We start from the raw sequence: 23,218 nt of genomic DNA on the forward strand, positions 1-23,218 counted from the left end.
ATTTGATGAAGTACCCCCAGAAATGCCCACTGCATTGTGATGGACGCATTAGGACACTTAAAGCTCTTTGGCCTCTACACCAATCTGTTTTGTCTAAACTGATAAGTCATGTGGATATTGTGATGATGATTATCAAGAAGCGTCTCAGAACTGTAGTGTTGTCATTGTTGTCATTGTCTTTATAAAATACTTAGAGTGCACTGAGTCTTGTCAGACCTAAGAAATACTTAGGTACTGTCTCTAGGAACAGAACAAATGGAATTTCAACATGAGATTCTGAGCTGGGTGCATGAGGAGCCAGGACCTGGGCTTCTGAGATAGCAGGAGAGCAAGTTGAGGAAGGGGCTGAGCAAAAAACTAGAAACTGGTGCCCATGGGCAGCCCCAGTGGCCCAGCGGTTTAGTGCCGCCTTCGGCCCGGGGTGTGATCCTGGAGACCCGGGATCGAGTCCCACGTTGGGCTCCCTGCATGGAGCCTGCTTCTCCCTCTACCTGTGTCTCTGCCTCTCTCTCTCCCTCTCTCTACCTTTCTCTCTCTCTCTCTCTCTCTCTCTCATGAATAAATAAATAAAATCTTAAAGAAAAAAAAAATAAAGAAACTGGTGCCCAGAAGGCTCTGGGACTGACAAGTCAGGTCCATATTTACAGACCAAACACACCTGAGCAGCAGCGAGGGCACATCCCCCACACTTCACATCAAAGCCAGGGGAAAGTAGAAACGGCATGAAGAGACGAGTGGGACCATCACTGTATGTCAAGGGAGGGAAGACGATCAGGACCTGTGCCAGTGAGATCCGTCATCAGTGAGGAGACCTCAGGAACGAGGCTGCCTTTGTTCTCAACAAATGTGATTGAAAGAAACCAAAAAGCTTGGCACAGGCAGGTCGGCTTGGGGCAAGAACTAGGGAGTATGTGTATCTTCTTAGAATGTTTGAGATCAAAATGTTACCAAGCCATATTGAGACCATTGAGGAGCCTATAGGTGACAAACGTACAGCCCCCAGGTATTACGTCTCCCAAGGGTAGGCACACTGGGCCAACTGCAAGGGGTCATTGCTAATCAAAGGAGTCGAGTATATCTGAAGTGTAGGGTTTTTCAAAAACTAAAGCACTCTTGAAAGTGTAGCTTGGGAGGCCCCTGGGTGTCACAGTCAGTTGAGCACCAACTCTTGGTTTTGGCTCAGGTCATGGTCTCAGGGTCATGAGATCAAGCCCTACATTGTGCTCCGTGCGCAGTGCAGAGTCTGCTTGAGACTCTCCTTCCTTCTCCCTCTGCCCCTCCCACTTATGCACGTGCTCTCTCTCACTCTCTCTCAAAATAAATAAATATTTTTTAAAAAGTGTAGCTTGAACCATGGAATTTCTTAGAACCCAAACAGCTCTTTAACATAGTATTTTATTACCAGATTCCACAAAGAATTTTCAGTATCTAATCATAAAGATAGAAGGTACGAGATTCATTTGCATCTTGGAGACAATTTTCTAACAACTACCTCTACGACAATGCAAAGTCAAAACAATTTTTTCAATAAAATTTTAGCTGTCCTAGAGATCAATTCTGATTCAATATTTGGCATGCCATTACATAACTGGATGTTGAAATCCTATTGCCTTTATCTTTTCTTTCGTAGAAAGAAAGTAGGGACGGTGGATATCAAAAATAAGTGTCTCTAGGAAATTGAGAGTTTGGGACAGTCTTCTCGGGCACTCAACTTCAAATACATGGAAGGCAGCTATGAGTGCAGCCAAGGCTGTAACACAGTCGTCTACCTTTGTGAGCTTCTCTTTTTCTAAATACAAAGAAAATTCACAGACATCAATGTTGAAAGGATTCTTGACTTCTAACACGGGTGTGGAAACTTGCACCTGAGAAAATGGATAATAGAGTCACCACTGTCTGATAAGGAAAGTAGCTAAATACTAAAAGATGCTTCAACCACAACATTATAGTAAATGAGCTTGTTGTACTGCAGCATATTTGTAAATATGACCAAACCATATTTCAAAAGAGACTATCACCCTGTTTTCAAATAAGCTTTCTTATGAAGATGTAAAATGTCAAACCCAGTGATCACGGAAGTACTGCATACCTTCTCATTCACAATGACAAACAGGCTGGGATCATCCCCAAAGACATCTGGTAGGAGCAAACATGTGGCTGTCATCTTCATATCTGCCAAAACAAACATGCTTAAAGTCCGAGTAAAAATAAGGTTTTGCCAACTAATAAGCAAAAGCCAGTCTTAAAACATGGTTGTTGTTTTTTTAAATCATTTGCTTCTACAGATAATAAACCAGTCTTCTTGCATCAGTGTTTCACAATCGTTTAACCAACATCTCGTGTTCTGCCCTCCAGGTCATGACCAGGAGAAGATAAGAGTCCTGTAGTCTCTGTCCATCAGCCAGGAGGATTTTAGTATGCTTTACCTTGTGATTGGTATTATGAAATTAACAGGTTACTAGTTCTCTAAATATAATTGTATAATATCAATTGTACTTTTAATTCTATACCTCAGCTCCTCCTATTCGAGACATTTTTTTTTATCCTGCATGTTGTTTCACTGAATTACTTATTTCCAAAACAGAGCTTTTCTAATTATCGTAAATTATACAGATAACTAAGATGAGATTGCCCCACCCCCAGGTTTACTAACGTTTCAACATGTCTTCATCTGTGTGCTGTTTCATTTTTTCTTGCAATGCAATACTGATTGGATTGTCCACCACTGAAAAAGAAGTCAGTATATTTTCTGAATAGGATTCCAAAATGTGCTTTGTTTTTTTATAAATATCTGTTCTTGTAAGAAGTTGGAATTCTCTGAACATCTAGAAAAAAGAAGAAAAAGATTATAAGAAAAATTAATGTATAGAATGTAAGGGAGTAAATAACTCTTTGGGATTATATTAAGCTTTTAATGCTAGTTTAAAATGTAAACAAGATATTTGAGTAGCTGTAGAGGAGAAATAAAGACTTAAAGACAGAGGAGGAAGAAAGAATGAAAGCCTGAAATGGATAGGATAAACAAGATAAATAATGGACATAGCAAACTTCTATACCTCAGAATTAAAAATTTGCATGCAAACTCAACTAAATGGGGGTTCCAATGTATATATGCATATTTTGGCTTTTTGGTTGCCAGCTAAGATTCTAGGACTTTATATTTCTTTAGGTGGTACCCAAGAAGAGGCAAAATTTTAAAAAACTGTTAGGTTTTCAGAAGCAAACCTTCAAAAATACCTAAACATAGCATCCCAAAGGGATCCCCAAAGGGAAAGGGGAGAGGCTTAGAGACAAAAATAAGTGGTGAGCTAAAAAATTAAGTGTAGGAGATCTGACTGCAAAGTAGAAGCAAACCAGTTTACCCATGTGGAAACCCTTTACTCAAAACCACCATTTCCTGCCAAGTTCTCTTGCTCCAAGAATTGCACCACCACTACTGCCTCCCCACTTTTTTTTGACCAAGTAGCATTATAAGAATTCATTGTCACTTGCACTGGTAGAAATTTTTTTTTTCTTTTTAATTTTTTATTTATTTATGATAGTCACAGAAAGAGAGAGAGAGAGGTAGAGACACAGGCAGAGGGAGAAGCAGGCTCCATGCACCGGGAGCCTGATGTGGGATTCGATCCGGAGTCTCCAGGATCGAGCCCTGGGCCAAAGGCAGGCGCCAAACCGCTGCGCCACCCAGGGATCCCTGCACTGGTAGAAATTAATGTAAATCATCACTTTCCCTAAAACTCTATAAAGAAAAGTTGGGTACTACTCACAGGGTCTCCTCATTTCTTGAACACTTAGGTAGATCATCTCGGGGTCCAAAAGTAGTTATCAGAAAACTGGAACACACATTACACTGCTGCCCTTCTATTCAATAGCTTTAAACTTACTTGAATGGGTTTATTACTTTTAAAATTTCTTCCAAATTTGAACATTACCCAAATATGTCTCAACAAAACAATGAATGTTCTGATTCTCAATTACATGAAGTAGACCACTAATTATATTAATTTCTAGGGTCAAGAACGAGCTAAAACAGGGTGTATGTGTACATGAATCATAAAGGCATGGCGGCTCTCTATAATAAGACCACTCATCTAGGATTGTGGTAAGACCAGTGAATTCCATGTATCATCACTGGGGAATCTCAATGGAGAAATGGGATAAATATTTAAAAAGAGCCAAATTGAAAATCGATTTGAGAATAATATCTACTGAGATGAAAACATCTCTGAATAGAGAAACGCATATTGGGAAATACAAAGAAAAGTTTCATGAACTTGAAGATAGATCAATAGAAATTAATCTGAATAACAAAAAGGGGATGAAGATAAGAAACCTGTGGGATGAAACGTGGAGTATGGAGAGAGGGGCTTTTCTGTGACTGATCATTCACCGCCAGGAGTTTGGCTGTGTAAAGTCTGGGGAAGGCAGCACAACTAAATAAAGACGTTGAGGATAATGGGTGCCTGGTTTCTCGCTGTTGAAGAGAGTTAGAATGTATGGAAAGGGGTTTGATTGGAGTAAGCCCTCTGGTTTGGGTTGGAATTGGAGGTACAATTGTGAATTCATGGTTTTTAATACTTGATGTGTGGATAATGGACCGATACAGATCTGTGTGTGCGTGTGCGTGTGCGTGTGTAAAGGTATGTATCCCGGGTTGGTTCTGTGGGAAACCGTAGAGCAATAACACCACTGTAGCAACAAGCACACCTAGGGCTGAAATCTTAGTTTCTAAATACCATTCTCATTTTCTGTTGAAAGTGTTTTGAAGGGAGGAGGTTGATGAGTGCAGGTGGTGAGCAGGATCCATGTAGATTCCGTGGTCCAGTGTCCCACCCTGGCTGCTCCTCTGCCACACCTGTGCCCACAAGCGCCCTGGGCTCACCAGGCTTCACAGTGGGAGTGGTTTGCAGCAGGGGCAGCTATCTTGCTTAGGAATTGTTTGTCAGCTGTGTATTTGTAAGTGAGGTCAAGCTTGCTTTTATTCACAATAAGGTTTTTATAAATTGTAAATCCCAGCTGGCTCTACAAGGCTTAATTACGGAGGTACTTCCGGCAAAAATCTAAAAGATTCAACTCTCAGGCTTAAAACGATAGATAGGCGACTTTATTTTTAGTACAGTCCTTACAAAAACCATATCCCAATCCATATTTTTGATAGAAAGGATGAAATGCCTGAGGGAGTGGGAGAAAAAGAGACCTAAGACAAAGCATGAGAGACACAGCCTTAGGTCTAAAGTCTCTCTCTGACCTCCCCCGCCCCCAGACTCATGCTCAGCTATGGTTCTTTGAAAGGCTACTGAACCACACAGCTTGTCTGTTTTAATCACTAAACCTGCACAGGCCCCACACCCCTGTGAAGACCCCTAAGGCTGCAACATCAGTGTCCACACAGCCTCACCAACAGCTATGAACTGAATATTTATGTCCTCCCAAAATTCATATGTCACACCTAATGCTCGGAGGGATGGTATTAGGAGGTGGAGCCTTTGAGAGGGGCCTGGCTTTGAGGGTGGAGCTTTCATGAATGAGAGTCCCGCCCTTACAAGAGAGAACCCCCCCCAACCCCCCCCGCAGCTACATCGCTCCTTCAGCCATGCGAAGTTACAGCTAGAGAGGCCCATTCATGACCCAAAAAGCCAACTCCCAGACACCACATCCGCCAGTGTCTTGGTCCTGGGCTTCCCCACCCCTAGAACTGTTGAATACGTTTCTGTCCTTTAGAAGCCACCCGGTCTATGGTATTTTTGTTACAGCAGCCCAGACAGACCGAGACCCCAACCATCTACTAACTTAACCAGCACTCCGAAAATCATGATTTCACTCCTGTGGCCTGCGCAGTGTTCTGCAGGGCATTTGGAAAGCTAAGATGTTTAAAATATGCTCTTTACCCTTAAGGAGTTTATAGGCAATCCATTTGACAAGGTTTTGCTTTTTTTTTTCTTTTAAGATTTTTATTTATTTGATAGAGAGCATGAGCTGGGGGGAGGGGCAGAGGGAGCAGGAGAAGCAGGCTCCCCCCAGAGCAGATTGCTGGACGTGGGGCTGGATCCCAGGACCCTGGGATCATGATCTGAGCTGAAGGCAGATGCTTAACTGACTGAGCCACCCCGGCGCCCCAAGGTTTTGCTTTCAAACAATATATTGCAGGTGTGTCAGTGTGGCCTACTCTTAATAGCCAAAGCCTCCTGGCTATTCCTGTCCCTAGCAACCCAAAGATGAAGAGAAAGTAACTAATAACCAAGGTAGTGTTGCTGAGAGACGGATAGATAAAATCATCCACGTGAGGCCCTGAAAATATGCCTCCTGCCTAGTAAGCACTCAGATGTTTGCTAGAGACTATTATTAAGATAAAATATGCAGGCAGGTTCTTTTTCATTTTTTGGAGGAAGAATAACATATACAACTTATTATTTTCAAAATAGTTGATGGCACCCACAGAAGTCTCCCACGAAATGTGTTCCCAGGTAAAAACCTTGATGGATCTTTTATTATATGCTTCGGCTAACATTCCACTAACATTGTAATAGGAGCTTCTAATGATCATCGTGAGTAAACTAAATGGAAGGATATTTGATTTGCCTATTTAACTTCATGTATTAGAAGACCACTTTATGAAGTTATTTGGGATCATAAACAGATTTTGAGTAATGCTGCATACTAACAATTTCTGAGTAGACTCTCTTGATTGTCTAAATGCACACAAGGCAAAATGTTTCACACTGTCAATATACCCCCAAGTAGTGGTCCCCCCTCCCCCACTCCCCTCCGGCTTCCACAGTGTGTTCAATGACAGGGAAATCTTTAAATCTGAAGACAGGCAGTGCATGTTATTAGAATATGCTTCCAAAAATCCTTACCAAATGGTCCCAGTTGTAGCTTGTGGAGCCCTGTGCACCCTACTGAGATCCACACCCATCATTAGTACTGTTACACTCCAAAAGAAAAGAGAAAAATCCATTTGGACATTAAAATCAGAGAATATTATAAGCAAATAAAGGTACCTGATAAGGGCACTTCAGGAAAGGAAACATCTTAAGGATGTCCTTGAGAGGTGCTCTGCTGCCAATCAACTTTCTTCTTATTTCCAAAGTCTGACTCATCCTCTTATCAATTTCTCTCCAGTCCTTTTCTGTTTTCATATATTCTTGCTGGAACCAGTTAATATGTTCATCTGCCTCAGAATCTAAACAAACAGTTTCTTCCTGAAAAATATTGTTGAATTATCAGTATTTCCATTTTTCCAAGTGGCAGTTTAACACTCCGTGAGAAATTGAATCATAGCCTGTTGTTACTGTGCTCTCAATGCACTCCTCAGGTGAGCATCGCCATGTGTGATTACACCTGGCCTTGGATGTGGTTAACAAATGGACAGTCTTTAACAAAATAGATAGTTCATTTCTTACTATGGAATTACAATCTCTTCTCCTGACAGATATAAGAGTTACTTCATTTCTACATACTCTTTTAGTGGAAACCTAGATTATCCAGAAGGTTCACACCTAACAGGAATGTTTTTTGTTTCTATTCATTTAAATATGAAAAGAGATAAGAAGGTTTTAAATTAAGGTCTTGTTATTGCTATTGTTTTATTTTTCCTTTGTAAATATGTTTATAGCTGCACTACCATGAGATAAAATCCAAATTCAAAACAACAACTGGGTATTTAGTGACAATAATCAAACTGTCAATTATATTTACTATAAATTTGAGTAAATTGGGCGAGGTGGGATGGCTAGGAAATACCTCACAGACTCATTAAAAGTCTAAGACATTAAGTTTGAGGAGTCAAAAACAAAAAAAAGTGTTTCTAGAGAAATTTGTTGAGGGGCAATCAGACAACAAAAAGAAATAAAAGGCATCAAAGTTGGCAAAGTCATCAAACTTTAACTATTTGCAGGTGCCATAATACTCTATGCAGAAAACCTGAAAGACTTCACCAAAAAATTGCTAGAACTGATACATGAATTCAGCAAAGTTGCAGCATATAAAATCAACATACAGAAATCTGTTTTATTTCTATATACTAATAAGCAAACAGCAGAAAAAGAAATCAGGGAATTGATTCCATTTGCAATTAAACCAAAATCAGTAAGATACCTAGGAAAAAATCTAACCAAAGAGGTGAAAGATCCGTACTCTGAAATCTTAAAAATTATGAAAGAAATTGAAAGGAACAAAGAAATGGAAAAAACAGTTCATGCTCATGGATTGGAAGAACATTGTTAAAAAGCCTATACTACCCAAAGCAACGTACACATTCAGTGCAAACCTTCTCAAAATACCACTAGCATTTTTCACAGAACTGGAATAAATAATCCTAAAATTTGTATGGGACCACAAAAGACTCTGAAGAGCCAAAGCAATCCTGAAAAAGAAAAGCAAAGCCAGAGGCATCAGGACTCCAGACTTCAAGCTCTATTGAACTTGAACAAAGCTCTATTGAACTAAAAACAAAGCTATAGTCATCAAGACAGTGTGGTACTGGCACAAAAACAGACAAATAGATAAATGGAACAGAACAGAGAGCGCAGAAATGGACCCACAACTATATGGTCTACAAATCTTTGACAAAATTGGAAAGAATATCCATGGAAAAATGACAGTATCTTCAACAAATGGTGTTGGGGAAACTGGAAGCAACATAGCCGAAGAAAGTAACTGTACCACTTTCTTACACCATACACAAAAATAAATTCAAAATGTGATCTAAATGTGAGACAGGAAACTATCAAAATCCTAGAGGAGAACCTAGCCAGCAACCTCTTTGATCTTGGCCACAGCGACTTCTTATTAGATGTGTTGCCAGAGGCAAGAGAAACAAAAGCAAAAATGAACTACTGGGAGTTCATCAAGATAAAAATCTTTTGCATAGTGAAGGAAACAGTCAACAGAACTAAGAGGCAGCCTATGGAATGGGAGAAGATATTTGCAAATGACACCAGATAAAGGGCTAGTACCCAAAGTCTATAAAGAATTTAACCAAACTCAACACCCAGAAATCAAATAATCCAGTTAAGAAATGGGCAGAAGACATGAATAGACACTTTTCCAAAGAAGACATCCAGATGGCCAACAGACTTATGAAAAGATGCTCAACATCACTCATCAAGGAAATACAAACCAAAACCACAATGAGATCCCACCTCACATCTGTCAGAAGGGCTAAAATTAACAACTCAGGAAACAAAGATGTTGGAGCGAATGTGAAGAAAGGGGAACCTGTAGAATGCTGGTGGGAATGCAAACTGGTGCAGCCACTCTGGAAAACAGTGTGGACTTCCTCCAAAAGTTAAAAATGAGCTACCCTCTGACCCAGCAATTGTACTACTAGGTATTTACCCCAAGGATGCAAAAATGCAGATTTGAAGAGTACATACACCCTGATGTCTATAGTAGCATTATCCACAATAGCCAAACTATGGAAAGAGCCTAAATGTCTATCAACTGATGGATGGATAAAGAAGATGTGGTGAGTGTGTGTGAGTGTGTGTATGTGTGTGTATAATGGACTATTACTTGGCCATCAAAAAAAAAAAAAAACAAAATCTTACCATTTGTAAAGGCATGGGTGGAGCCAAAGTATTACATTATGTGAAATAAGTCAAAGAAAAATAAATATCATATTTTTCACTAATATGTGGAATTTAAGAAACAAAACAGATGAACATATGGGAAGGGGGATAAAAAGAAAGAAGGAGGCAAACTGTAAAAAGAGACTCTTAATGATAGAGAACAAACAGAGGGTTGATGGAGGGAGGTAGGCAGAGGATGGGCTAAGTGAATGATGGTATTAAGAGGGACATTTGTTATGGTGAGCCCTGGGTGTTGTACGTAAGTGATGAATCACTAAATTCTACTACTGAAACCAATATTGCACTGTATGTTAGCTAACTAGAATTCAAATAAAATATTTTTTAAATAAATAAATAATCTGCCTCCTGCTACCAAAAAAGAAAAAGAAAGAAAGAAAGAAAGAGAAAGAGAAAGAAAAGAAAGAGAAAGAAAGAAAGAAGAAAGAAAAAAAGAAAGAAAGAAAAAGAAAAAGAAAAAGAAAAAGAAAAAAAAGAAAAAGAAGAAAAAGAAAAAGAAAAGAAAAAGAAAAGAAAAAGAAAAAGAAAGAAGAAAGAAGAAAGATTTGGTTGAAAACTTCAGGTAGACCTACTTTCTATGAACATGGGATGACTAGCAAGACAGACTAAAGTGAGCAAATCTCTAGAAAAGTATAACTTATCAAACCAACTAAAAAGAAATTCCCATAATCTTGCATAAACTTAATTAGAAAATAGAAGTCTTTCCACAAAGAATATAAAGCCAGGACCTAAAGGTTTTATAGACAAATTCTACACTTTCAAAAGAGAGTGTTCCAAATTTATGTAAATTATTTCACAAATTCGGGGGGGGGGGGAGGACACAAGGAATTCTATGAAAGATTTCAATCCATTCTATGAATCCCCAAACTTGAAAGAACATCATAAAGGGGACATTACAAGTCAGTCTCATTCATGAAGAAATTCATAAATACTGAGAATAAGGAACAACTAACTTGAGCTTATCCCAGAAATACACTGGTCTGACATTACTAAGGGAACTACAGTAAACTAAAGGGAAGTATGATTCACTTGCCCATTATATTTCAGGCACTTTTCATATTGAAATCTGATTTTTTTTTAAAAAATGATTTATTTATTTTAGAGAGAGAGCATGAGCGGTGGAGGATGGACAGAGTGAGAGAAGCAGACTTCCTGCTGAGCACAGAGCCCCATGCGGGACTCAATTCCAGAACCCCAAGATCATGTCCTGAGCTGAAATCAAGAGACAGATGCTCAACTGACTGAGCCACCCACGCACCCCTGAAGTCTTAGGGCCACTGTGACAGAAAGATTTGGACCAAAAAGAAATAGGTCTTGAGAAATATGACATATAACAGTTCTATAATTAACCTGGATTATCTAAATAGGAATAAATATCACATACTGCATTAACCAATTAAAGTTCTTTTAAATGACCATATTTCAAATAATGCAGAAAAATTGTATAAAATTCAACATCCCTTTAAAGAAAAAAAAAAACTGTCATCAAAATAAGAAGAAAAATTTTTGAGACTGATAGTTATTTACCAAATACTTAGAGCTAACATTTTTAATGGTGAAATTTTAAAAGAATTTTCCTTAAAATCAGAAAGAGGACAAAGATGCCTACTATATTCTTATTCAGCCTTTTACAAGAGATCCTAGCCAGAGTAGCAAGATATGAAAGAGAAACAAAAGGCATAAAAATTGGAAAGATAGAAACAAAACTGTCATCATTCGTAAATTATGTGATTTGATTAAGAGAAAACTCAAAATGGCATACATGTAATTTATTACTATTAAAGAGAGTTTTACAAAGCAACTGAATATAAGATAAATATACAAATTTGCTAACAAACAATATGTAATTTTTTACAGTTGCAACAAAAACTGTAAAGCACCTAAGAATAGAACTAATAAAAAATACTCCATAAAGGTCTTTATGGAGAAAATTATAAAATGATTAGAAAATATTATCAAGATAAATAAATAGATATACCTACCATGTTCACTGTGAGAAAAACTCAAAATCCTAAGGAAGTCACCTTTCTCCAAATGGAACTGTAGATTCAACAATATTTTTATCAAAACCCAAAAAAATCAATGTTTTAAGAATTCAAGCTGATTCTAACATTCACATAAAAGATTTAAAAACCCAAGAATGACCAAGGCACACCTTAAAAGATAATAATTAGGCTGTGATGGAAATTGAAAAGTATCAAGGCATTTTACAACTATGTAGATGAGGAAAGTTGATGTTCATGCAGGGATAGATAACTGGGGCAACACAGCAGAGCTTCTAGACGCAGATCTCTAGAAAGAACAGAGAAGACATCACAAATGCCTGGGAAAGAGGACTGTTTTATAAAAAGTACAGAAAACTGTTTATCCATATGGGAAAAAAGGAAGAAGAAAACAGATCCATACCACACACCTTATACAAAAGGAAATTACACTTGGCTTAAGAACTTAAATGTTAAGGCAGGACTTTAAATTTTAAGAAATATATAAAAATGATTCTTAACATTTCAAGGTAGGAAAGGAGTTCTTTAAAGTATTAATCACAAGAGAAACGATTAATAAATCTCACTCCATTGAAATCATAAACTTTTGGTCAAAAGATTTCATAAATTCACAACGGAAGGCACAAAGTAGAAGATATTTAGTGATCCAACCGGTGGAGTGGAATGCAACATGTAAAGAATTCTTATGAATAAATTTTTTAAAAAGGGCAACCCCAAGGAAATAGGTAAAAGGCATGAGTGGGCATCTCACAGAGAGGGAAAGGTGAATGTTTTATGAATGTGAAAGACGATGAACCCCATAAATGATGACAGAATAGCAACAAGTCGCATTTTGCTCCGGATCCACTGGCGTCCTCCCTGGGGGAGGGGGAGGTACCCGGTTCCTTGTCTGAGTGGGTCTCCCTCGGGGCGGGACCGGGGGACACGGTGACAGGTGCGCCTGGTGAGTGTGACTGTGTTCTCCCGGGGACAGGCGGGGGCTCCGACTGCTGCATGTGTGCAGGCCTTGTGTTTGTGTGCTGGCCTCTCCCCACCTCCATGCCCTGGCCAAGCGCTGGCACCCCTACCCCAGCCGCGCAACAGGAACGCTGGGCAGCCGAGCTCAGGACGCAGGAACTGGAAACACGGCAAATGCCATCAGTAAGAGGATGGCCGGGTAAACTGTGTTTTGCTGTCACAGTAGATCTCTAAGCGAATAGAAGAGTGAATGGACCACACACCGAGGGAGCCCGGGTGCGTCTCAGAGCCAGTATGTTGAGGGAGGAAAAGGTCAACGTTGATGACCATCTGCATCCTTGTGTAGGCTGCCCACCAAGCAAATCCCAATAATATAAGATACCTGGCGTAGGTGGCAAATTCACAGGTATCAAAAGCAGGTGAATGAGAAACCTAAAATTCAGAGTCCAGGGCAGTGGTGTTAGAGCAGGTGATGGGATGGGCAAGAATAATGGGCAGACACACGGTGTGGACAGTGTTCTCTCGAAGCTGCAAGTTGGTGTTTGTTTTGTCATGAGTTAGACATATGCTCTGTATGTTCCTTTACAAGTCTCAAGTGTATGGAATGAAGGTTTTTTTTTTAAATTTATTTATGATAGTCATACAGAGAGAGAGAGAGGCAGAGACACAGGCAGAGGGAGAAGCAGGCTCCATGCACCAGGAGCCTGACGTGGGATTCGATCCCGGGTCTCCAGGATCGCGCCCTGGGCCAAAGGCAGGCGCCAAACCGCTGCGCCACCCAGGGATCCCAGAATGAAGGGTTTTAAATAAAAAGAAAAATCTTGATTTTTAAAAAGGAAAAGGAAACTAATTATAAGCAGCTTTCATTTTCTTGTAAGGTAGTGGGAGCTCTCTAACGGGTAACATGGGCAGCCCGAGGCCAGTATGCATGGCCTACAGTGTGCTGAACGGTGCCCCCAACACCCCTGCCCGATTCATGAAATGTCACGGAGCGTCGGGCTTCTGGAAAGCTCCTACCTGGCTGGACTAACATAATGTCGGAAGGTCGTAGCCTAGATCCAAGCACTGTATTCCAAGGAACGGCTGGTGGCATCGGAATTTAAAATCTTCACCTGGGGATCCCTGGGTGGCGCAGCGGTTTGGCGCCTGCCTTTGGCCCAGGCGCGATCCTGGAGACCCGGGATCGAATCCCACGTCGGGCTCCCGGTGCATGGAGCCTGCTTCTCCCTCTGCCTGTGTCTCTGCCTCTCTCTCTCTCTCTCTCTCACTGTGTGCCTATCATAAATAAATTTATAAAAAAAATAAATAAATAAATAAAATAAAATCCTCACCTTTTCATGATTTATGTACCGTTAGAGCCAGAAGGAACCTGGAAATTGTCTGGTCTGTGCTTCGAGGCTTAGTGACGAGCACCTTGAGGCTGTTACAGGGGAAGGACTGTCACCAGCACGAAGGGGGGCACAGGGTGGCCGTCTTGGGGTAGTGCCTGCTATCTATACAGACAGGCGGCCTTGCTAACTGCTGGCAAGCTGGCAGCTGGGCATCTGGTCTCAGGGGCAAAGACAGTGGGAGGGGATGGGGGGAGGTGGCGGGGGATGTGCCCCAGAGGTCAGGGGAAGGACAAGGCAGGAAGCAGGGACCAGACTCCATGTGGCCATGGGGATGGACGAAGGGACACTGAGGGCCCGGGTGAGAACTGTGACTCCTAAGGAATCAATACCTGGGCTGGAACAGTAACTGGAGTTGAATGCAAACTGGACGATTGCTCACGCGGGTCTTCTCCTCCTCTGCAGGGTTGTGGAAGGCCGCAGTGGGCTGCGGGGGGCCGCAGAGGGCCTCGGCTGACGGCTAGAACCCACGCAAGGACTGCCCCTCTCTAACCTGGATTCTGCTGGAACACGGAGGCTGCTTTCGCGGTAGGAAGGCCCAGCAGGGCTGCAGCCCTGCAGCTGCAAAGGGAAGCCCGCCTGGACGCCTACTACACATGATGCCGCTCTGCATCCTGCAATCTGAGCAAGCTCACAAAGCTCGTGTCTTGTCCTGGAACTTCAGTGGTTCTTACATGGACAGCATTAAAACTCTACCTTGGAGGCACAACATAAAGGTCCGATCCCCAGGTCTGGGGATGGAGCTCTGCCAATCAGCAGCAAGTGACGGCTGTGCTCCCTGCCACTGTGGTGTTACCTCCAGGGTGTCGTCTCGCCTTCTGATTCCCGGCAGGGCATCCTTCCCTGAGTTACCTGGCTGGTGGCCACATGAGCCTACCGAGCACCTGAAATGAGGCCAGTCCAAAAGGAGATGGAGGCTTTGAAACACTGGATTTCAAAGACTTTGTGTACAAAAAAGAAAAGAAAAGAAAAAAAAAAGGTAAACCATCTCAATAATTTTCCATAATGATGGCATGTTGAAATAGTTTTGTGGACATATTGGGTTACATAAAATATACTAGTATAATAATTCCACCTGCTTCTTTTTGCTTTTGTTTTTTATGTGGCCACTAGAACATTTGAAGCCACACATGTGGTCTGTATTACATTTCTGCTAGACACAGCCGCGTTAGAGGCTAGGCTTTTCTGCATATCACGTTCCAATCATCCTTGTTTTCAATTCCATTGTCTTCCAGTTGACGGTGGAAATGAGGTTTCTCTAGGTACCTTGAAAGGTCTCCCTGTGTAGCACTCAGTTGTGTGGCCCAGTTGGCCGGCAGGGAAAGGGCAGCGACTCTGCCCTGTGCTGGTAAGACTTCACAGCATTGGGGCATTTGCCACCTGCCGATGGCAGTAATTGCATTATCTCCAGAATGCAATTAACTGTCAACATTTCTCTTCAACGTTTGCTGTTTTGCTCAGTTTTGCACCATGAGAGAAACATCTGTGCAAAAGCCTATGAAAATGATTAGGGTTTGTTCAATAAATCATTATGTGTCAGGTGCGGTAAGAAGCAAACAGTAATGAAATCCAAAGGAGCCTTTGAGATAGTCTTAGCATTTGGCCCTCTCAGCAGTTTTTGCAGAACTTTTGATTCCATCTCACTTCTAGTGCAAGGAAAGGTACCACACAAAACTTCTTCATGACTTTCAAAGTTATGAGGTACATATATACCCAACAAGGAGGAAAAGAAAATGTCTTAAGATGGAAATAAATCGTAAGTATCGTGTTAGTAATTTAAACACTCAGCAGTTTGTCGATTTATTTATTCACTTAGCGAGTGTTTGGAGGACTCTGGGATACAAAAACAGCCTACAGGATTCATTAAATCCCTGCATCAGTGTCTGGGACATCATGTAGGTTGGTTTGGTTTGGTTTTTAAAAAGCACAAGTTAACCTCTTGAAAGAACCTGCCACAGCATGTTTGATAGGATATTTCGCACTGGGTGGGGCAAGATAACAGTTTGGTTTCCTCCATGTTTCAGACTCTGAGAAATGTTCTTAACATTTCTCATATAGTCACAATGGAGATGATGTGCTCTGTACTGAGGAAGTAGAATCTCCAAGGGGATTAGCTGAAAAAAATAAAGCTGGTATTTTCTACATGAAGCAAAATAAAGTTTCCCTATGTTGTAAGCATTTCTATTATAACAAATGGTGATACTTTTCATAGATCTCCCCAATCCAGATAAAGGACAGAGACACAGACTACGAAATCCCTGGGGTAAGGATGGCAGGAGCAGCTAGATCCTCCAAAATGCCTCTGTCACGTCATGACGCCAACACAAAGAGGATCCTGGGACATGGATCCAAAGCCGGACGTGCCATGCTGGGAGCCCCTGCTATCCCTCAGGGTAAGGAGAATTAGGCTGCTGTACCCAGCAACCCCCAAGCCTTCAGCAACAAAGGTTTATTTGTTGCTCATATGACACGTCGGTCTTGGGGCCTAGCTCCTCATCCTCCTCGACCAAGGACCTGGCTTCACCACCTAGAATGTTGGGAGGCATCACTGATAAAGAATCAGTGGGGAGGAGGGCTCACTGCACACTGGGTCATCATTGCATGTGTCACTTCTTCCACTTCTTGGCTCAAGTCAGTTTCACGGCCACACCTAGCTTCAAGGAAGTGGAGGAGCAACACCCCCACGGATTGTCTCGAGGAGACAAGATGGTTAAATTGGTGCACAGAGATAATGTCCACATTGCTCTATCTCTGGGTTCCATGTCACGTGAGAGCATAGCTCTCCTTCTAATTTTGGCCAGTTTTAGATAGGGCTCTCTGTTAGCTGCGGCCAAAAACGTTTAACTGAGATATCAGTGTTCTGAGAACACCCAATTCTCAAACCAGAAAACGATGAACTAAATGAATTCTATAGTCAGCAAAACACCTTTCAAATATGAAGGAGAAATTTAAGACATTCCCAAATAAATAAAAACAGAGAACTGGTCACTAGCTGATAAACAGAAATTAGATTGTGATTCAAATCCACATGAAAAAAATAGAGCACTGGTAAAGGTCATTACTAGGTAAATATAAAAGACAGTATAAATGTATTTGAGGTTTGTAACTCTTCCATATTATTTTAAAGACAATTTTATGAAGCACTTATTATAAAATCTGTATTGATGGGCATACAAGGTGTAAAATGTGATTTATGTGACAATAACAGCACAAAAAAGGGAGAGGGATAGAGTTATATGGGGACAAGGATTTTGTATGCTATTGTTATTAAATTGATACTAATCCAAGCTAGATTATTAAAAATCAAGATGTTAGTTCTAATTCTCAGGGCAACCACTAAGAAAATAACTAAAACTGTATATGTACTAAAAGAAACATGGAGGAAAATTGAATTAGTACACTCGAAAATATCTACTTAACACAAAAGAAGACAGTAATTAAAGAATAAAATAACAAAAAACAAATGAGTAAAAAACAAATAGTAAAATAGGAGACATAAATTCTATCTTGTGAGTCATTATATTTAATAATTGGAAGAATAGATGGTAAAAATGATCCAACTATATGCTGTGTACAGGAGACACACTTTAGATTCAGACACAAAGTGTTTAGGGTAAAGATGGGCAAAGATACGACAGCAAACAGGGAGAGGGAATAGCTATCCTAACATCAGACGAAATAAGCTTTATAACAAAAACTGTTCATAGAGACAAAGGAAAATATTTTGTAATGGGAATAAAGCCAATCCATCTGGAAGATATAGCAATATGAACTTATATACACCTAACAACAGCGTCCCAAAACTCATGTGGCAAAAATGGACAGAATTACAGGGAGAAAGAGACAATTCAATAATGATAATAATAGTTGGAGACTTGGAAACCCCACTTTTAAAAATGAACAGAACCACTGAGCAGACGATAAATAGGGAACTAGAATACTAGAACAGCTGCTATTCCTGGATAAGACAACATGGATTGTAGGGATTCAGAATGGATATAACAAATACATCATAAAATGAAGACCCCTGAGAAGATGGTATCAAAAGCAGTTTTGAAGAAACTGAGTTATTGAAAACTCTTAAAAAGAAACTAAATGTAGGTTAAATTAGCTGACAAAGATAAAATAATCTATGCATCTATAGATCATACTAAAAGCCTCTCAACTAAGAGAATTTCATTGCAATTAGAAAAAAAAATCAGAAAGAGAAAAGCAAAAGCTCCTATAGAAATGTCAGAGTCCTTTCTATACTGCTTCAAGAAAACAGAATAAATTTTCACCAAAAAAAAAGTCAAGCCAAATTTTTTTCAGAAAATTTTGAAAGAGGGACACCTGAGTAGCTCAGTGATTGAGCTTCTGCCTTCAGCTCAGGCAGTGACCCTGGGATCCTGGAATCGAGTCCTGCATTGGGCTCCCCACAGGGAGCCTGCTTCTTCCTCCACCTGTGGAGAGAGACAGTCTTGGTACTTGACTTCTCTTCTACTTGGTAGTTTGGGCATCCTTCCTGAGGAGTTCGTTTACTTTATTAGCAGGGGACATTTGGGGCTTTAACCATATTTGGGGGTTTTGAGGAAGCTAAGGAAATTTATAGGATTGCGATAATTAGACCTACACGTGCATTACTTATAGCAAACCCGCTGCTGAGGGAGGTACCTGTAGGCCGGCAAGTCCTCACAGGCCACCTCTGGGTTGGCACGGGACACCACCTTCCGGCAACAGAAGAGCAGGATGGGGTCTGTATCCATGCCTGTGGGTTACATTCTTCCCTAAAACTTCGAGGACACGGGCTTCCCTACAATATGAGTGCTAACGTCTGTCTGTAGCAATAAGAACAGCAAAAATACAAGCTATATTTCATGATCAGAGGAAGAGACATTTATCAAAGACCCAGAACAGAAGGGTGTTTCCAGGTTTTTCAAAGGTTGTGAAAGAATAAACACGAGATGATGAATAACGCATCCTGCTCAAACAGTTTCTGGAAGCCCTCTTTTGGAAATAATATCACTCATATTTTTAGCCATGCAAAACAGATTTCCCTGCCTCCCAGTTTTCAGAAAGAATATCTCATTGCATTTTAGTGATTTTAGATGCTATTACTTATTATCCTTTAATAAATCAATCAACACAGTATCAGAACATTTAAACATCCAAGCTTACTTTTATCCGGACAATTTTAACCTTATCAAAGCTTGTATCAGTACGAGATTTCTTTGGCCTCTTCGGTGTCCAAATTTACACTTATTTCACATCACTTGTTCATCATCTTCTATGGGTCTCCGAACACATTTAAAGCGATCTTTGAGAGCTCGTTTCCATAAAAACTGCATAAAATGTAAAAAACAAACAAAAAAACCCACAAAAAACCTTCATCTTCAAGGAGATTGGAATGATCTCAGACAAACAATAAAATCTTTATCACTCTTGGGCTTGAAATTATTTTCACATCAGAGTAGTAGAAATAACATAACTATCCTTCCACTTACCTTCACAACAATCTTGCGATGCTGCTGTAGAAATCATAATCCCTAAATGATAACTAAGGAAACAGCCAGAAAAATAAAAATTAGTTCCCCGATGCCACCTAGTTATTGTGTGAATATGCTGGCTCTTAAACCTGGATTTTTCTAATTCCCCACATTGGATGTTTTCGGCCATAGTTGCTGTCTCTGCAGTACGTTCCACTTTTCCTCTGGGCTCTAGGGAGGAACCAACAACTGGCTCAGGTGGATATTCATTGATGCATTTTCTTAAAATTGTTTTCTCTATCACCCCCTGAAATCCCCTTTGGCGACAACTGCAGCGTTCCTTCCCCAGGTAGGTGCGGGGCGTGGACTGTTTCACACAGAAGGCTGGGCTTGCCTAGGAAGGAGGGGACACGGGAAGGGCCCATTGAGCCGAGGTGGGTCATTGCTGTTCCGGAAGGAGAGTGTCCTAACGGCAACGGAGAGCTTCCTGTTGCCTGTGCTGGGCCGCAGACCCTTCCTGCAGCAGGTGCATCTGAGCAGCGGTGGGTCTGAGGGTGGGAACACCAGGCCAGGGCGTAGGGACAGCCCTGGGAAATGGGGGGCGGCGGCAGGGGTCCCGAAAGTCGCGCAAGACAGGAGCCCGCCCCGCTGTGGAGGCGTGGGGGGCGCAGGGATCCCCAGGGAGCTCCGCTGCGGTCCAGTGTGGATTGGTCACGTCGCGGCTCGCGGGGAGCTTCTGTCCTTGGCTCTGGCCCTAGGGCAGAGGTCCTCAGGCTCTCTGGGCACCCCTCCTCTGGGCGCAGAACTTCGGGCGCTGGCCTGTCTTTGGGCGGCGCGGCGGGAAGGTTGGGGGTTCTCACAGGTTCCGTGGACGCCCCGGCTGCGGCCCGAGCTGGCCGTGTGGCCGGCGGGTCCTCCCGGAGCCCAGAGGGTGCGGCCTTCTTGGTGAGCGGGATTGGGGGCCAGGCCAGGAGGGCCTCTGGGCCCCGGTGGGCGAGGAGAGCAGGCAGGCGGTTGGGCTCCGTGACGGCGTGGACCGCATGGGCCGCAGCGCTGGGCTCAGTGGGCAGTCGGGCCAGCGCTGGCCTCCTCAGGGCCGTGGGGCCCCAGAAGCTCCACCGCCAGCTTGCCTGGCCTGGTGCCCGGCGCTTGGGCCCTGCCCTGGGTCTCAGCTCGGGTCACTGCCCCGGCCAGGGCGCCACCCTCCCGTCTGCGCTGAGCCGTCCTCATCCGCCCTCATCGGCCCTCACTGGCACTCTCCCGCTTCTGGGCTTTTCCATTCTGTTCCCCACCCCCCCCCACCCCCCCCCCCCCCCCCCCCCCCCCCCCCCCGCCTGCCCCACTCCCGCCCTCCCGCGTTGCCTCCTGCTGCTGCTGCCTGCCCCCCCCCTCACCAGGCCGCAGGCACAGGGGCAGGCTCACATCCGCCACCTGCCAGCCGGGACCGCAGGCGTCTGGGAAGCTGCCCAGGGGATGACGCGTCAGTCCCTGGTGCACTGGCGGCCCTGGGCCATCCCCTCCTGAGCCCCAGCGCCTTGCAGAGGGGCGGGGAGCAGCCTGGGTGTCGCTGGGTCCCCCCTCCTGAGCCCCAGTGCCTCGCAGGCTGGTGGTGAGCAGCCTGGGCATCCCTGGGTCCCCCCTCCTGAGCCCAGCGCCCCGCAGTTCTGCAACCCGAGGACCGGGTGGCAAGGACCGAAGCTCTCCGGAAGCCACGATGTGGCTGATCCAGCCTGGAGCTCCCCGGGGGCCCCCACGGCTGGGCGGGCTCCTGTCTCCCATGACCTTCGGGACTCCCTGCCGCTGTGCCCCATTTCCCAGGCCACACCGGGTCTCGGAGCCCCTCCTGGAAGCTGCTGGCAAACTGAAGTGTTGCTCAGGCCCCTCTGCCCTGAGGGGACGGGCAGCAGGTAGACGTGGCCCAGGGCTGAGTGTGGGTGGCTCAGGCGCCCTGGCACCTCCCGCAGGCTGTGCGGTGTGGGTGCCCTTGGTCTCCTTAGGCCCAAATGTGAAGCTGTGCACATCCCTCGCCCTCCTGCCTGGCTGGGCCTGTGGATGCGGTGGGCAGGCCGCAGCCTTCCTGTGGCCCTGGTGCCAAGACCTCCCTGGCCTCCCTTCTCCCCGCATTAACTGCCGGGGGGACACCCACCGATGGGGGGGCTGTGCCCATGAGCTCTGCACACAGAAGCCTCAGACACAGCCCCACCCCCCTATGCCCTGCACCTGGGTGGGCAGCGTGACCCCCTGAAATAAATAGGCCGCTGACCCAGGAGCCGCCGGGGGCCTTCCAGCAGGTGGGCTCTGCCACATGTTTTAAACCCACATATGATCCGTAGGAGCCGTTCAGTTAAACCCAGACTAGGAACCCTCTCCTATGGCAACTAGACCAGACTTATCCAAATAATCAGAATCAGGAAAAACCAAAAAGGGCGCAGAGACTCTGAGACCAAACGAAATTGAAGAGACAGTGAAACGCCACGAATGATCCTTGGCTAGATCCCATAGCAGAAGCTCCATTTCAAGGACATTTTTGGAATAATTGGGGACATGGGCATATGGGTACATCTATCCTCCTGCAGTGGTTGTGGATGACACCACGTAGGCACCGCTAGTTTCCTTGGGCATAACAGCGCTATTGTGCTTACAGAGGAGGCACCTCCCGGCACAAGGCTGCCCAGGGAATGGCCTCGGAAACTTGTTTTCTGTTGCCATAGGCTCAGCCAAAGCAAATAAGTATGAACCACAAAAAATAACTGGGGCAAAATATCAACAGTTAGAGAATCTAGGACGGAGACTCCTAACCATCAGGATTTTGCCCTCCTCCCAGAGGGCACGTGGGAGGTTTGGAGAGGCTGTGGTCCTCGTGGCTGGGGGGGAGGGATGTGCGGAACATCCCGCGGTGTGAGGACAGCGCCTCCCCGCCTCCACCACCTGGGCCTCGGTGCTGCCAGCGTGGGGAGCCCTCGCCCCAAGACTTCAGGTGGAGGGCGGCGTGCATGGGGCATTCCTACAACCTCGGTGCCCACATGACAATTCCCCAAATAAAAGCTGAGAAGACAGTTAGCCCTAAAAATGACCAAGAGCTTGCTTGCTTGCTCTCTCTCTTTTTCACCCACAGACGGACATTCTCAGACATCATCTACGTCTTCCCTGCTACAGGAGACACAACGTCATACACCCTTGCTGGGGGAATCGGGGTAATTATCTACCACGGGCCTCAGTTTCCCTCCCACCTGTGTGTGTGAGCACGGGCCAGGGAACGCTAAGCGACTTCGCAGGTCTCTTTATCAGTTAAGCGTCTTTCATGAACACCTCGAGGGACACAAGTGCGTAAAGTGCACACACGATCCAGGTGAGCATTATCCACTACGTTCTATTTGTCTCACTTTCATAACCATGAAGCCAAAGGTCAAAATGTAACTGGATAAATACATATTTGCTTATATGTATGCAAAGAATCTCCGGAAAGAATCTTTAATAACATCAGCAGCTTCTGGGGAGGAAGATTAGGTACCGAGGTAGCTAGGGGATGGAGGTGGGAGGGAGACTTCCATTTATATCTTATTGTAGCTTTTGAATTTTGAACTATGTGAATATGTGACTTGTTCAAACAGAAAATGTAAATTATTATTTTAGGAAGGATGTCATACTAGAAACAACAACAATGCTTAAATTCCAGTCTGGCTTTCAATGGTTACTAGCTCCAGACACAGAGTACTATCCCTTTTTGAGTCTGAGTGGTAAAAAAAGTATATATATATATATATATATATATATATACATATATATATGTATATGTTGTAGGAATGCCCCATGCA

The 23,218-nt window shown here is 43.4% G+C and overlaps 1 protein-coding gene across 1 annotated transcript in view; it reads right to left on the reverse strand.

The window, feature by feature from the left end:
- Positions 1-1,551: 1,551 nt before the first annotated feature.
- Positions 1,552-23,218, reverse strand: part of SAMD3 (sterile alpha motif domain containing 3) — a 39,465-nt gene continuing 17,798 nt past the window's right edge. Inside the window, 6 exon segments of the mRNA XM_041733045.1 lie at positions 1,552-1,865; positions 2,090-2,172; positions 2,654-2,825; positions 7,002-7,202; positions 19,096-19,148; positions 19,151-19,259. Coding sequence (XP_041588979.1) covers positions 1,581-1,865; positions 2,090-2,172; positions 2,654-2,825; positions 7,002-7,202; positions 19,096-19,148; positions 19,151-19,259 — 903 coding nt within the window. The 3' untranslated portion in view covers positions 1,552-1,580.

The sequence above is a fragment of the Vulpes lagopus genome, chromosome 2 (assembly GCF_018345385.1).
Source record: "Vulpes lagopus strain Blue_001 chromosome 2, ASM1834538v1, whole genome shotgun sequence".
In the NCBI taxonomy this organism is placed as follows: domain Eukaryota; kingdom Metazoa; phylum Chordata; class Mammalia; order Carnivora; family Canidae; genus Vulpes; species Vulpes lagopus.